The sequence below is a fragment of the Equus quagga genome, chromosome 22, assembly GCF_021613505.1.
Source record: "Equus quagga isolate Etosha38 chromosome 22, UCLA_HA_Equagga_1.0, whole genome shotgun sequence".
Classification (NCBI taxonomy): Eukaryota; Metazoa; Chordata; class Mammalia; order Perissodactyla; family Equidae; genus Equus; species Equus quagga.
This window is the reverse complement of record NC_060288.1, coordinates 14,747,973-14,763,715: the sequence shown is the minus strand read 5'-3', so window position 1 is coordinate 14,763,715 and position 15,743 is coordinate 14,747,973. Positions and strand designations below refer to the sequence as shown.

The following is a 15,743-nucleotide window of genomic DNA, read 5'->3' as shown; positions in this document are numbered from 1 at the left end:
TTGGAAATTGACATCAGCCTGCCATAGTTACCAGTGTGGTACTAGCATTGGTACTGGATCAACTGTGGGCTACCTTCTCCTTAATACTCTGATTTGCCATCACCTGACCTGCTAAGTTTGAAGATTGTGGGTCCCTGGCCCCCTCTTCAGAGGAATTCACTAAGTACTGAGCTTCAGAAATAAAAGTCAGCTTATTGTCCCAAGCCTGCCCTTTTATCTCCTCAAGGGGGAAAGGTGACAACTCAAGAGAGAATGTCTATAATGCTTGAAAATTCTTCCCCAAATCAAAATATATACTAGTTTGAGTTATTTCAAATAGTACGAAATGCTCTTTTCTTTTCTCTGAGTTCTCTTAAGCTACTTAAAATTTTACTTCCTACATTTTTCTCCCAAAAGTCTTGAAAAGAAGAACTTTTCTTTTCTTTTAAGAGCTGGAACCCAGAACCTCTGAGATTCTCACCTGGTTTGAGCTGTATATAATCTAATGATTTTATCATAACAAACTGGGCAAAAAACTCTGATTTCCACCCAGATGCTAATAAAACCCTCCCTGAGTCATGTTGCTATGGCGACTGGGGCTTCTCTAAGCCCTGTGATTCTTAAATGGGAAAGTTTTAGTTTCTTCTCCACGGCTCAGGTGGTGCTCCTGGAAGTACGCCAGGCCCGTTTCTATAGGGTGTGGGGGCCACAGCCAACAGCTTGGGGTGGCTTTTGCCTACATAATAACTAACCTCCACATTGGATTCTGTTCGTCTCATGTGAGCCTTTCAACAACAGGCTGTTATAAAAGTATTGTTATTATCCTCGTTTGAGAGAAGAGTAACCTGGAGGCTCCGTCATGGCAAGTGGCTTGCTCAAGATCCATCAGCCCGTAGGTGAGACAGATGCAACATGAATTTGATTTTCTGAGGCCAGAGCCTGTGTTTCTCACTAAGCGACGCCGCCCGAGGCTGAGAGAGCCATGCCCACGTTACTCTCACACTCTGCTCACGCCCTGTGCCCAAGGATTTGCCCTATGTCTTTAGCACAGACTTTGCAGCCAGAGTGCCAGGTACGGCTGTGCAACCTTGGCAGTGACTTCAGTTCTCTCCATCTCTGTTCTGTCATCTGTAAATTGGAGGTGGTAATTCCTGCCTCTAAGAGCTGCTTTGAGGATCAAATGAGTTCATATGTCTAACTCCCTTAGCTCCATGCCCGGCCTATAGTAAGCACCATATAAATGGAAGCTATTCTTAGCTGCTGAACGCTTCACTCATTCAGGGCGTTAAAACTGTAGCCACAGAGAGTCTGCAGGCACCTGAGCATCTGGGGGGAGTCTAGTCCGCACGGCAGGAGGACAATGCAATACCAGAACAAAGTCGTGGTAATGGAAAAAGCCTGTGTTAGAAGGCATCACAGCCTGAGATGCCTTGATGTTCAAAGCCAAGTGTCACAGCTGCTTCTGACATCAACCTGGAGGCACGCGAGCCGAAACAGAGCCACTGAAAATGACATGACTAGAGAAAGTGTGTTCAGGAAGGCTGTCAGTTTTTGAAAAACAGCAGGTTTCTCCCTTCCCTGATAGGAATCAGTTTTTTGCTCTAATAGAAAGAATTTTTTTCCCCAGAATTTAAATTCTGTGCACAACTCAATACCTTAAAAAAGGCATTTATTTTTTCTCGAGCCTTTGAAAGGTCCTTTAAACCGGCAGGTGACAGCAGGGAGGGAGCCAAGAAAGCTGTGAGTTTCGGCAAGCTGAAATGAAACTCCATTTTTTTTCTTTAAAAATATACATCTAAGGATTACTAACCACGTGCAGGGCCTCCTCCTGTTCTGCTTTTGGGCCCAGGGCCTAATCGCCATCACGGTAACAGTTTTTGGAGCACACTTGTAGAAAGGCCTTTTTGTCTCCCCATCTCTTTGCCCCTCCAAACATTGTAGCAGAGCCTCCTTAGGCCTTCTTTTGCATGTTTAAATAAATGGAGAATTTCAGGGTTTCCTTGCAAAAGCTTGCTGAAGATACTTCAGAGAGATGGAGAGAGAAAGACCACCAAATTATAAAATTATGAACACCAGGAAAGAGTCCTTGTAAATAGCCAATCCCGAGAAGCACGGCCTGGAGGTGTGTTTGCTGAGCGCTGACATGAGCAACAACTCTCAGAAACTGACAGCAAGGCTCAAGGGCCTTTGGGCAGACACTGGTGCCTGGAGTGCAAGACTCCGAGCCTGAGTCCGAAGCCCTTTGGCAAAGGAGGCAAAGACAAAGGTTTCTGGAAGAGCCCTCTGTCCTGCCAGGTGAGCTCTGAGTCACATATAGACAACTGTACTCACCTGGACTTTGGAGGCGGTGGGGGAGGTGGGAACGCCTCCATCCCACTTCTGTCCTTGGGGAACTCAAAGGCAAAGGAGGCCGATTTGCTCATCCCGGTCCCGGCTTTGCTGCTCTCTCCAGAGGAGCCGTCTGTGGGGCGCAGACGGTGCCAGGTGGAGGAGGTGGAGGGGTCCATGGTGCCATTTTCCATCTCTCTTCCCCTTTGACTCAACAAGTCGGGCTCCAGCTCCTCCTCTTCCTCTATCCGGCACTGACGACTCCAGGCCCCAGTCTGGAACCGGGGCCGCCGCTGGTCCGAGGCTGAGCTGGTGGTGGCAGGCGGGGGGCACCTGACAGAGTCGCTAGTGGGGACACCGTTGGCCCGGGAAGAAGAAGCGGGGTCAGTGGGGCCCCTGGATGAAGGCTGGGGCCCAATGACACCACTGCAGCTCCCCTCACTGAGGTCAGATAGTGGGGAGGGAGATGGTGACACTGGGGACCCTCCAGGGCTACTCTTGGACAGTTTGGGGGGAATGGCAGGCCTCCCCTTGGGTGTGTTCTCACTTGCAACGTGACGGTGGCTTTCCCTGGAGCTCAGCCCCTGGCCAGCTGAAGTCTCTTCTTCGCCGGCCTCAGAGTCCTGGCTCAAGGGCCCGCGTGGCCACTGCACCCCCACTGCAGAGTCAGGGCTGCTCAGGTAGATGGTCCGGTGGTCCTCCTCTGGGTGAGCCGCCATGACTGTGATGGTGGCTGCTACCTGGGGGGCCATATCTGCCATCTCAGGGGCCACATCGGGGCCTTCCCGGTCCCGGCCCCAGCCAGATGCTGTTTTCTGAGCCCAGGTGCTGGCTGTCCGTACCTGGCCCTTGCCCTGAGCAGCTGCCACCTGTTCTGCCTTGGCCTGTGGCCTGGAAAGCCCTGGAACCTTCTTCCTCTTTGTGCTCTCAGCATAGATGGGTTCAGGCTGTACAGCCTCCCTGGGGTGGGCTGGGGGCTGGGGCTCCCCAGTTGGCCCAAGGCCCCTGTTCAAGGTCACAACATGGCAGCCAGCGTCCTGCTGCTTCCCAGACACAGGTTCCTTCACAAGGGAACAGTAATCACTCTCGAAATGGGGGGCAAAGGGGCTGCTGGTGCCGCTGCTGGCACTGCCACAGGAGAGGCCATCCGAAGAACTGGCGGCCTCTGAGTGAAGGGACGGCTTCTTGGGGCCCAGGCGGGGCAGGTTCTCTGTCGGGCCCTGGCCACAGCACTCCTTCGGGAAGCTCACAACTCGCTTCTCCTCCTCACTTGGCCCTGCACAGGATCTCTGCTCCCAGCATGTTGGCGAGCAGTCCCCTCCACCATGTCTGTGCCGGGAACCCTCAGCCTGTGAGGCATCTTTAGCGACAGGGCTCCCAGGGCAACAGTCCAGGATGGAGCAGTATTCTCCCCCTTCGCTGTCCCCCGAGGGTGAGCACCTTTGATCGCTGTCATCCTCCGAGGGCAGGGACTCCCGCAGGGGCTGTGGAGAGGCAAAGGGCCCAGGGCCCTTATGACAGCCTGATGTCATCCCGGCAAAGGCAGCCAGTTTCTGGCGGAAGCTCTCCTGAGGGGAGGTCAGCTCTTGGTAGGGAAACGTGGGTTTATCTTCTCGCCCAACCTTCTCATCGGGGAAGCTGACCGGGTGGAAGGCAGTGCTCCGGTCCCCCCGGGCCTCTCGGCCATGCAGGCCGACCATGGCATACGCAGGGGGGCAGCGCGAGTGGCCATCTGCGGAGGTCGAGGGCCCAGCAGGTTTCTGGAGGCCGCGGAAGCTGCTCAGGTAAACTAGCGGCACATCTTCCTGCTTCGGGAGCGGGAGCTTGCCGGGGGCTCGTCTCCAGATGACCTACACAGCCCCAAGGTTAAAAGACTTACATTAGACCTTGTCAGAGAAAAAAGGAAGAGAGAAAAAGTGAGAGGGCAGTGCCGTGGCATTGTCGACTGTCTTCTGTGCTGTAGCACGCCCACCTTCTGATCTCCCCACTGCCTTCTCATCATTGCCGGGGCACCGGGGAGCCACCGGTCTTCCCAGACACTGAGCTGTGCCTCCCACCCATGGTCTGTCATTCTTTTGGCAAAGTCTGTGAGGCAGGGCAAAAGAAACTCTAAAAAAAGAACATTTTGCCTTCTCCCTCGAAACTGCCAGATGAGATAAGTTCTCCAACGGGCTTTGAAAATAGAGTTTTGGATTTTGTTTAACTTTTGCTTTGTGTTGGTTAGTCTTTTGATAACCGTGTCACAGCACATTCCTGAAGGAACCAAAGTCATAAGGCTTTTTAAAACACCTTGGGTGGCTGGTGGGACAGGGGGCAGGAGACAAGGGGGGGTTTCTGAGCTGGGTCCCGGCTTCTTTCTTTATTACCTATTTCTTCTCTCTGGGCCATGCCAAAGAGCTGCTCTGGCTCCCAGTTACAGGCAGTGACCTCAGTCCGAGCCTGCAGAAGTGGCTGGACTAGTTGAGCTACGACACAGAGACACGGACTGGCCGTTCCCATCACTGACGTCGCTGTCTTCTCCTCCTTCCCTTTTAAAGTCTCCCCCATCCCCACCTTTAGCAGCACCCTCAAAGTAGGGCCTGCACCTAGCTCCTTTCCAAGGTGATTCTGAACTGAAAGAGTCCCTGGCTGGCATCTATGAAGGCTGAAGGCAGCGAGAATGGCCCGGTGAAGGGATGTAACCGGCTGATGAAAATGGAGCAGGCCTGAGGGGAATGGAGCTCAGTGCAACCACAGGAAATAGTTTAGAGAAACTAGAACAGGCAAGAAGTCAAACAGGTCGAAAGCAGTTCTTAAGAACATGCCCTAGACAGAGAGCTTCCTAGACATGTCTGGAGGAGGCAAGCTCTATGCACCCTCAAAATAACTGGATTTTTCTAAGGGTCACCTGTGTGCTGAGCAGAATGGTCTAATCTCTAGGATGTCACTGTTTTTAGTGATCCTAGATCAAAGCCCACAAAACCCAAACTTCAAAACTGAAAATAGGAACACTGGCTGGGAATTGGATGATATCAACGAGTTACTGCTAATATTTTTAAGTGCGATAATGATATTGTGGTTACATTTTTATAAAGGCTCTCTTTTTAAAGATGTACTGAAATAACGTGATGTCAGGGCTTTGCTTTAAAATCACAGGGAAGGGAGGATGGGGTGGGGGGTAGCGATGAAACAAGACTGGTCATGACTAGATGATTGTTGCTGCTCAGGCTGAGAGTGGTAGATGCATGGAATTCATTATGCAATTATTGCTACTTATCTACACACATGAAATTATTGATTGAAAAATTTTAAAAACTTTTTTTAAAAAGCTTCCTTTTTGTGCCCTTATATGTATCCAAATCAATAATTAATACAGTCTCCAAATAAACTTTGAGAGACTGGATTAATGGTTCTTAGCCTAAAGGAACAGAGAGAAAGGAGGGCTGCCGTCAGGATGGAGCAGTCTTGGGGCAAGCTGGCAGAATGCCATCTTCCAGGAGTCTTGCTCTACAGTGCCCTGTGGCTGCCAGCCAGTCACCAAGGGTTACGACAGGAGCAGCCCCTGTAAAAATACCACTGGGCTTGGTCAGCCTCACCTGCGAGACGTCAGCACTCATGTTCGCCTCTGTCCACACATCAGAGGCCTCGGAGCTCATCATGGTGGGCTTCACAGCGATGGTGGGCTTGGAGTAGGGCGAGCTGTTCACACCTTCATCTTCCAGGCGGCAGTTGTCAGGCCTGGGGGGCAGGCGCGGAGGAGGGGGCAGGCTGCCTGCTCTCGGCTGGGGGTGGCCAGGCGCCAGCTGGTGGTCACTCCGCAGGCAGAAGCAGTTCTTGCAGGACCCGGGCTTCCAGATGTGCTCCACAAAGTCACTGCACGCAGACATTTTCAGGGTCTCAGGGTTCAGTCGGATGGTCTGGTGCATCTTGAGTGGACGGTGTGCTGGTTCATCTTGCGCCCGGCTCTCTGGCGTGGTCTTGTGGGAGGCAGCGGTGGGTCACAGAGCAGCTTCCTGGAAAAGCAGAACACCGGCCTGGTCAGACATCTCCCTGCCGAGGGATGGGTGCCTTATCAATTTGAGTCTGATTGTTTGACGGGGAGTGGAAGAGGGAGGCAGGAGGAGAAAAACGGTAAAGATCAGTATTCCGTTTATTCCAAGGCCCTCATCCATTTGTCATAAGGCTCCTAAAGTCACTCTCTAGTGGTGTGGCCTTATCAGAAGCTGTAAAAACTAAACACAACTCTGTTACATGAACAGAGAGCCTAAAAGCACTTCAGTCCCCTAAAATCCTGAGCGCTTGGAGATTTGGGCACAGTGATGGGAAGAAATCACAGAGATCCGAGATGAGAAGCCTGGATCTCATTCATGCATTCCCTGCTGCTTGGGGTCTAGCAACTGGGACTATAACGTAGAAAAACAAGACTTTCCAAGTAGTACAGCAAACAAAAGTGGTGGCTTAGGGTAATAAGAACCGTGTGAGCGGGGAGGCAAGGCTGGGCCCTGCCCTCACACTGTAATCCACCCTTGTGACCAGGTGGAGATGGGCTGGGTGAGAATGGGGAGTGGTGCCGTGCTGGCCTGCCCCCCAAGGAAACCGCGTCAGGAGGTCTGGCATCTTGGGAACCTGTCCCCCTCCCCTTGCTTAATATTCCTTATTCAACCCAGTGCTCAGTGGGGTCAACAAAGCTGGAGCTGCAGGCCAAGAGGGAAAACAGAAAGAGAAATGCATGATCACTACAGTCCTGTGGTCCAGGGGTGGCTGGATAGAATACGACAGAGGGAAAAGATTATCACACAGTTATTTTTCCCCGCGGTAACCCTGGAGGTGGGGCGGTGAGCTTGCTGAAAGAATCGGTTGCCTCTGAGGGTAAAACTGAAAGAAAAGACTCTGCACCATAGAACAGAGTCATTCACCAGTAAAGAGGAGCTCAAAGGGTTGAGGATATTAACCAAGTAACCTGAAGAACACCCTGTCAGGTAGCTGTTATGCCCATTATACAGATGGGAAAACAGTGGCAATGACATAAACTAAGGCCTGTCCATAGACACAGAGAATTTGGTGGTCCTAGAAAGAGAAACCCACTTTGCTGGCAGCCCTCACTGCGTCACTCATCACACTGAGTCACTCGCCATTATCTGTCTGGGGCTCCTTGCTCTTCTCTCCTCATTAAATGAACCGACTTCCTCATAAGGAGCGCATTCATGAGAAAATCATCCTTAAGGACCTAAGGCGAACAGATTCTCATTAAATAAGGAGGGGTTTAGCCCTGGGGTCTGCTCTCCACTTTCTTCCCGTGAGAATTTGCTTTGAGGTTGATGCTCTCTAAACTATCAACAGGACTAACTAGCTGGAATGAGCCAGGAGCCCCAAAGATCATGCCAGAATCTTTGTGGGAAGTGCTCTCTTTCTGGTCTCCCCCACACTCACAGTCAGGGGTGCTTATTCAACAAGAGCTGAAGCTAAATTTGCCTCCTTTCCCTCCAAAGTCCACCTTGAAGCTCACCGCATCTTTAAGCTAAATGGATGCTCTGAAATAAAAGACAAGCATCTGTCTTTCAGCCGTCGTTGTAAGGATCTTCTGCATCCCTCTCCTTAAGACGATCCCAGGTTAGGTTCTTCTCCCCTAAATACACCCATGTAGTAGGTTCATTCTTTGCCAAGTTCCCCAGAAGAGGTCACTAAGCTTCAACAAGCAGAGGAGGATAGCAAGGATTTTTCTTTTTCCTAGGATCTCAGGCTGCTGAGAGCTTTAGGTTCTGTGCTAAATTTTGGAAGGAAGAAAAAGAGGAGGAAGCATTTTCTGTGTTCAACAGGGCAGGTCTCCCTACCCCTGCCCCAAGGCGGGGAGCAGGTCCTTTGCTGGGGAGCTGTTGAAGGGTGCCTAGCTCTTCTTGGCCACGGAAAAAGACAGGTCCCTCTCTCCTGCAGCCAGAGGCTCCCACGCCCCTCAGCGGATGCAGGAAGAGAGCCTGGAGCCCAGTTCTGTGTGGGCCCCTCATGTTCCAGCAGCTTCACATAAGGCTGCGCTATCTGAGGAGGTGGGTGTCCAACCACTTCCTCAAGGCTACCACAGATGCACAAAGAAGCAGTTTTGGGTGGCCACGTCTCATTTCCTCCTCAACAGGCAGCCCACAGACCAAGCTTGTCATGGCTGCTTGGGGCCAGGGGTCCCCGTGTCCTTTGTAGCCATGGCCCACTACAGCCGGGGACTCTTGGTAGGCTCTGGATTACTGACGCATGTGCAGGAAGCTTCCCTCAGAGCCTCTCATGAGTGTATGAGCGCTCTCTTCGCTCCCATCCTCAGCTCTGAAATTCTCTCACCATCGGCACAACTTTCACGACCCAACTGCTCAGAGAGGCACAGGTTTTTAAGGAGAAGTCTTTGAAGAAGAGAACAGAATGAAGCCCTAGGCTTCTCAGCATCCTTGACTCACTGCAACCTGTTAAAACTGGCTTCTCAGTTGGAGCAAACAGAATTTACCACCATGTCAAGCCAGAAAGATACTTATCCCGTTCGATCTGTCCAGAGCGGTTCTGTGCCTGGAAGTATCTCCTCCGTGTTTTAAGTAGAAGATGAAAAGCTCAAGTGGCACTCAGAAAGCAGGCGCAGCGAGCGCCTACCAGTGCCAGCTCTCTCAGAAGCCTGGGAATGGCACCTTCCCAGCCCACATTCCTTACCTCTGAAGGGAGGTGGCTTCCAGAATTATGCAAATTCCCCTATTTCAGTGGGAGGCGGCAGTGTAAGATTAGAAAAAGATCTCAGCATTCTTTCTGATCCAAGTCATGGTAAAATATCTTTGCCTCTGCAACCTTCTGCACTAGATTTGTGGCCACAATTTGCAAGACTGAAGCTGTCAGATACATTCCCACCCCATTTCAAAAAGAATCTGAAGAGGCCGGCTGCGTGGCATAGTGGTTAAGTTCATGGGCCCTACTTCGGTAGCCAGGAGTTCACAGGTTCGGGGCACAGACCTACACACTGCTCGTCAAGCCATGCTGTGGTGGCATCCCACATACAAAATAGGGGAAGATTGGCACGCAAAAAGAGGAAGATTGGCAAGAGATGTTAGCTCAGGGCCAATCTTTCTCAACCCCCCCCCAAAAAAGTCTGAAGAATCGTGGCCAGTTTCATAAAATTAAATATTTTGGCTCAAAATATTGTCCCTCATCCTTGCATCAAAAGTTGTTTATGCTTTACCCTGAAGTTACAGAATTCCAGAAAACATTCATCTAAACAATTTATATATATTACAATTAAATTAACACAACACTGAAAAAAGGAAATATGCATGGAAAGTGCTTGTCTAGATTTCAACATGCCATTGACAGGGGTGACAGGGGTGGAGAAAGTGACAACATTAACACCTCCCTGCCCTGCCAAACACAGGGAAAGTCATGATATTCCCCCAACCTTTTAGTCTCTTTTTTCTTCTCCAATGCTAGGTAATCTAATCTCAGGGGTAGGAATGTGGTTTTTGTGGGTTAGAGCCATTACAGTCTAAACCAGTAAGAAGCATACCCAGTTCCACAGGACCCCATGATAGCAAAATAAGCGTAGAATTCCCCAGGGCTTCCTATTAAATTTCTCTCTCAAAAAGGGAAAGGGTTGTTAACATAGTTCAGGCCAGTGATCAATAAGGCCTTAGGAACCTGACTCTGGACCGAACGCATTGCAAAACTCCTCCCCTCTAGACCTTTGGGCTCTGCTATCGCTCTGCAAAGCCATGTGCTTGCTGATTGAGCTTCACCCAAGAGAAATATACACAGTCAGCCGGCCCTGCCTCCATTCCGATTCACGGGACCCGAAAGTGGAGAGATTCTACTTTGTGTGTGTGTGTGTGTCCGGCTGGGGAGTGAGCAGCACAAGCAAAGGTTAGGAACATGTCCACAGCACGCCTTTCAGAGGGCTCAGCCAGGGCTCAGGAAAAAGGCATCATCTCTGCCCCCCTGGAGACTCCGAGGCTGGCACCTAGCCCGGTGCCGCATCAGAGGCAGCCACTAACCTGGGGCCCCAAGCCATCAACCCGGGGTCCTGGTCCGGGCAGCCCGGACAGTCTTTCCTTCTCTGCTCCATTGACAATACTGCTGCCCAGGAAAGGAAGTCTCCACACTGGCAGTCCCCAAAGCGTGTCAGCCTCCTGCCCCAAGCAGAGCAGCCAGACCGACAGAACAGTCGGTTTCCCCTCCCGGAACTCGAAGGAAAGTTTCCCCGTTTTAAAGAGCGCGATTCTCGAATGAATCGAAAACAGCCCTCCGGCTTCCCTGTCCTCCGGTCTCAGCGTCTCCACCTCGGGCACAACCCGGGGCGCACGCGGTCCGGACGCCCCACCCTCCCCAAGCGGCCGCCTGTCACCCCGGGGGACGCCGACAGGGGGTCGCCCGCTCGGCGACCGCAGCGCTCCTCCGAAGCTCCCCTCTGCGGCCACGTTTGCCAGACAAAAAGAGGCCAAATTTGGAGAAAGCGTCGCGGGCTCACCTCGGGGCCGCGCTCCCCCGGCCTCGCCGTCGGTCTCCGAGCCGCCAGGCGCCCCGCCGGGCGCCTCGGAGCATTGTTTGGAGAGTGTGCGCGCGGTGCGTGCCCGGCCGCGGGCGGGTGTCGTCTGCCGGCCCGGCCGGGTGGCAGCTGCGAGCGCGGCTCCGCCCCCTCCGCCTCCGGTTACGCCGCCCGCCCCGGCTCCCGCCGCACCTCCGCAGTCCCCGCCGCCGCCCCGCGCCCCCCTGGTTGAGCGCACCCTGCCGCTCGGCTCGCGCGCCTCCAGCTCCCACCCCGGCGGACTCGGAATCTCCAGCCCCGGATTCCTCCAAACTCTCCATGCCCGGTCCCTCCCTTCCTCCCCACCCTCCCGCTCCCGATCAAGAGGCTCCGCCCCTAGCCCGAGACTTGGCGCCGTCTGACCCCCGAGCAGAGCCCCGTTTGCGCCCCTCCCCAAGGATGTCTCTGCGCGCTTCGGCATGGGCGAGTTTCGGTGTTTGCAACCTTCCTCTTACCATAATGTATGCACAGGTATTGTAGGTGTCCGGCATTCCTTCATCCAGCCGGCTCTTCGAGACCCTCGGGGGAGGGGGCGGGGAGGATAAAGCACGAGAGCTGGAGTGGCAGAACAAGAAAGCCAGGGATCGGGAGAGGAATGATGAGGTCAGGATCCCAGACGGTTCCGAAAGCAGCGTGGGCACCGCAATTGTCAGTTACCGTTGCCAGTGGGAGGAGGGTCCCGTGGGACGGAGCTGGGCTGGGAATCCTGACAGCGGGTTCCAGGTCCCGCTCAGTCCCTCGGCTGATTCGAGGCCTCAGGCAAAGCTCCTTGAGCTTTGGCTTTCTGGATGTGGAATGCAAGGGCTGGACTGGAGAGAGCTGGTCTTCCACCACGCTGGGACACTCAGGACTTCCGCAGGCCAATCTTACACCTGTGTTACACGGTTTCCAGTAAGTGACTCATTCACTGAGATAAAACCGAGTCCAAGATAGTCTTCTGGCTAAAAATGTTTTAACAGAGAGTATGACAGCCATGACTCGGTCAGTCCCCTCCCTTCCTCCTGCTGCCTACAACAGGCTCGCACCTTGACCTGGGTGTTTCCTCAGGGAGCCAGCGCCAAGGTCACCGCCTTGTGCTCGCAGGTGGGCATGTGGCAAAATGGAACAGGGAAAAGACCCCAGAAAAACACCCGTGGCCTTCTCTCTGGCTCTTCCCCTCCCCAGAGAGGCAGTGTGCTGTAATTCCAGTTAGGGTCCACTCCCTGTCAGCCCGCAGGATAAGCCTGGGAGCCCCCACCTGGCTAAGAGCAGGAAGGCTTGTTCCCCTTGAGATCCCCCGGCTGTCCTTGTGATGTGGCAGTGACATAGAAGGACTGAGGGTGAGGACGTAGGTGGAGGAAACGGAGGGAGAAGACATAGTTTCCAGGTTTGGCTTCCGGAAGAGGTCAAAGGTAGAAGGGATATGGAGACTACTTCCTCTGTGTCACTAATGTCTACTGAGTATGAATAGAATGGGGGGGGGGGGAGGTGTAGAAGGATGGAACCAACATTCAGTAAGTACCTGCCCTGTGCCAAGCAACCCCATGAGAGGAATTTATAAAATTCTAAAATCTATAAAATTTATAAAATCCCCATTTTATAGAGAAGAAAACAGAGGTGCAGAGGGCCACATGATTTATCAGGGCTCAACAGCTAAAATGTGGTAGCGCTGGAATTGGAACCAACAGCTCTCTGGCTCCACTGATGGGCAATTCCACTCTGCCTCACTGCCCTCCCCAAGTACTGGTAGCCCACTCCTACTTTTCTTTCTTCCCAAAGTCAGGGGAGACCATTTGAACAAACATGGAAGGAAAACTCTAGTTAGGTTCCATTAGCATCCAACAAAACTGAAGGGTCCAGCTTGTTCACTTACCAAGACCCAGGAAGGAAAAGTGTTGCTCAGCAGGTGGGGACAAACTGATCTGCACTGGAGAAAGACAAAAATGACATCAGGAAGTGCATACAATTCAGTTACAATGGGAGAGGTCAACTCCAGTGTTTGAGGAGTTCCCGGTCCCACCTCACAGAATTGAGCGAAGAGGAAGCATTCATTTTCCCGCTTTACTTTTTTCTCTATGCTCAATTTATCCTTAATACATGAACAGGCTAAGGAACGTATTCAGAAGAGGCGAAGGCTGTAGTGTGAACAGGTTGGTGGTTCTGTGGCCTGGGACAGCAATGGAAATGTTAATCCAGTCTTTCTGAAAAATCAACTGTTCTCAACTGTTTTGCTGTGCTCACACAAAATAAATGCATTATACTGTAGCTGCTGACACGTAATGTGCATCTTTTTATGCTAGCAACGTGGCCTTAGAGATGGCTTCATCTTGCCTAATGAAAAGAATCAAAAAATACTTCAAAAGACTCACTTAGATGCGCGTAAAATACCCATTCTCTTAGGCAGTGCTCCACCAGTGACTGTTAAGTATGTTATCTCCTCAGTAAAGCTACCGGTAAGCTCATGCATTTTAATAAACAATTCTTGCTTGAACTTCCAGCTGCACCCTGCAATGCAGTACAATTTGTGTGTACACAGCATTCTGCAGCTAGCTACTTATCAGTTCATTTTCATGACACTTTTAACTGCAGGGCTTGGGTTCCCTGACAGAGACCTTGAACAAGAGCGATACCCTTCAGGGTTTTAGTCCACGAGCACCATTCTGTAGAAGAGAGTGGTTAAATTTGGGGAAATTAAGACAAAGGCTGGGACAGGTAGTGCTTTGGGGTGGGTAAGGTAAAGTAGTTTGGAATTGGAAAGGCAAAAAGGCAGAATGAGGAATGCCCACCGTTAAATTATACTGAGAAATGCTAGCTGGAGTATTTGAGGGGTTAGACAACATGAAGATTGGACCAAAGTAATCCCATGCATGATATCTCTCCCCAGCTAGAGAATAGATCTCAAATAATAGAGAGGAATCTCTCACTTTAAAGAGAGAAGAGTGATCCATTTTAGTCAACGAACATTTATTGAACACTTATTGCTACTTATGATGCACTGAATGAGGTACGATAGAGGAGAAAAAAGAAAACTGAGTAAGAAGAGGATACAGGAGCAGTGGGGGTTCAAAGGAGGAAAGGACAGAAACACAAAAAGTGGTTTCATGGCAGAAGGGGGCCTTGGAAGATGAGAAGGATTTTGATTTGCGGACAATGGGGACTTTGCAGATTGAGAGAATGGTACCCACAAAGGAATGGACGTGGGAGAGGCAGACGACTTTTTCAGAGATTTCCCATGCAGTCAGGCTGGAGCATGGTTGTTGGAGACAAGCCTGGAAATGGAATGTGGCACGGGGCAGGAAAGGCTTGGTTTCCAAGTGAGCCAACAAGAGAGTATTGACATTTCTGATCAGCCAAATGACATTATCCAAGTCCGTGTTTCATTAGCTCTACCTGGATCTTATATCCCAGATGGATTAGGAAATGGGAGAAGAGATTGGAGACAAGGGGACTGGCTTAGAGTTTCTATCCCTGGTCCAGAGGGGAGGAAAAGGGCCTTGATAAGGGAGATGGTGGGGGGACTGGAGAGGATGGATGGTATATGGATGGTTTTGCAAGACTTGAAGAGGGAGATATGGGGACTGGCTTCTTACTGATTCACTATGAGCCATAAGATATTAACTAATCATAGCTTACATTATGGGGCACTTACTCTACGGCAGGCCCCACGTGCTAGATGATTCACATGCCTTCTCTCATTTGAACTTCACAGAAACTCGGAGGTAGGTGCTATGACGGAGGGAGAGGAAGGAATCAAAGATGACCAAAAGAACTTTAACCACAAGAGACTGATAGATAGCATCACAAGTACAAATAGGGGAGTCAGAGGATTTAGTTTGGGGACTCTTGAGTCTGAAGTGTGTGGTAGCCATTTGGTGAACGAAGTTAGCCTACCAGAGTGGAGTTTGGACAGATAGGAAAAATGAAAGAGGCTGGAAGAGTATGGTGAAGAAGGACAAAGATGACACAAAGAGGTAAAGGAGTGGAGACACAGTCATCCGGAAGAGGCTGTGAAGAAAAGGTGTGGACGCTCTCTTCCAGACCTCGTTAAATCCAGAGCAGTGTGAAGAGAAGTCCCTTGGAGAAGATAGCCAGGGAGGAGGTGTCATCAAGGGGATTGCAGGTTTCAGTTGATTGCATGAGGTGGGGAGTGTTTGAGACCAGCTTAAACTCTTAGTTACTTTGTTTGTAACAGGCGGAGTTCCCGTGGAAGAATAAGTCAGATGGGAGGACAAATGGGAAGGAAAAGGTGGGCTTGATAGGGATGCAGGTAGTGAACAGCATTTCACAAGGCCAGGAGGGAGGCTGCAGGTGAGAGAGGATGGACGCCTGGAAGCCATGGGCATGCGCTGGGTCTTCCTTGGTGGCATCTGCGGTCCCAAAACCACCATGGAAGGGATTGGGAAAGTAAGGAGGTAAGGACAAAATTCTTCTGGGCTCCTTCTGTCCTGCTAGATGTTCTCAGCAAGCCAGTTGAAGGTTGGTCTAGCAAGGGTACACAGCCCCACTCCCCTCTTTCTTCCCTCTTTCTTTCCTCCTGAGCGATAGTCAGCTCTTTGAGTTGCCAACCTGAAGTTATCTCTCCCTCCTCAAGGGGTGGAAATTCAAGTAATCTTATCGGTTAATCCTTGTCCTGTGATTATGGCATCACATCCTTGTGTCCCAACTTTTTTTAAAACCTTTTCCAACATCCATTCTTCCCTGACTTTAGTCCTAGGCAGTCCTACACAGGATAAAACCTTCTAAGTAATTTACGGGATCATATTTCAAGCACTGAATAGAATTTTTTTTTCTTTTTTTGCCCAAACTGAAAGCTATTATTTAAATAACTGCAGGATGTCAGAATCTCAAACCACATGAGACTGAGAGCCAGGGGTTCAAGATTGTTGTGATCTTTCTTTGTGCTCAAGTGCCACAGAGCTGAGATGTCAGGTGTTGAAGAAGG

General features: G+C 51.1%; 1 protein-coding gene across 1 annotated transcript in view; it reads right to left on the bottom strand.

Moving 5' to 3' along the window:
- The window catches only part of PRAG1 (PEAK1 related, kinase-activating pseudokinase 1), a 48,356-nt gene extending 37,323 nt beyond the window's left edge, over positions 1 to 11,033 (bottom strand). Inside the window, exons 1-3 of the mRNA XM_046648688.1 lie at positions 10,766 to 11,033; positions 5,883 to 6,299; positions 2,311 to 4,157 (exon numbers count right to left, since the gene is read on the bottom strand). Coding sequence (XP_046504644.1) covers positions 2,311 to 4,157; positions 5,883 to 6,212 — 2,177 coding nt within the window. The 5' untranslated portion in view covers positions 6,213 to 6,299; positions 10,766 to 11,033. The remainder of the gene's footprint in view (positions 1 to 2,310; positions 4,158 to 5,882; positions 6,300 to 10,765) is intronic.
- Between the last annotated feature and the right edge of the window lie 4,710 nt (positions 11,034 to 15,743).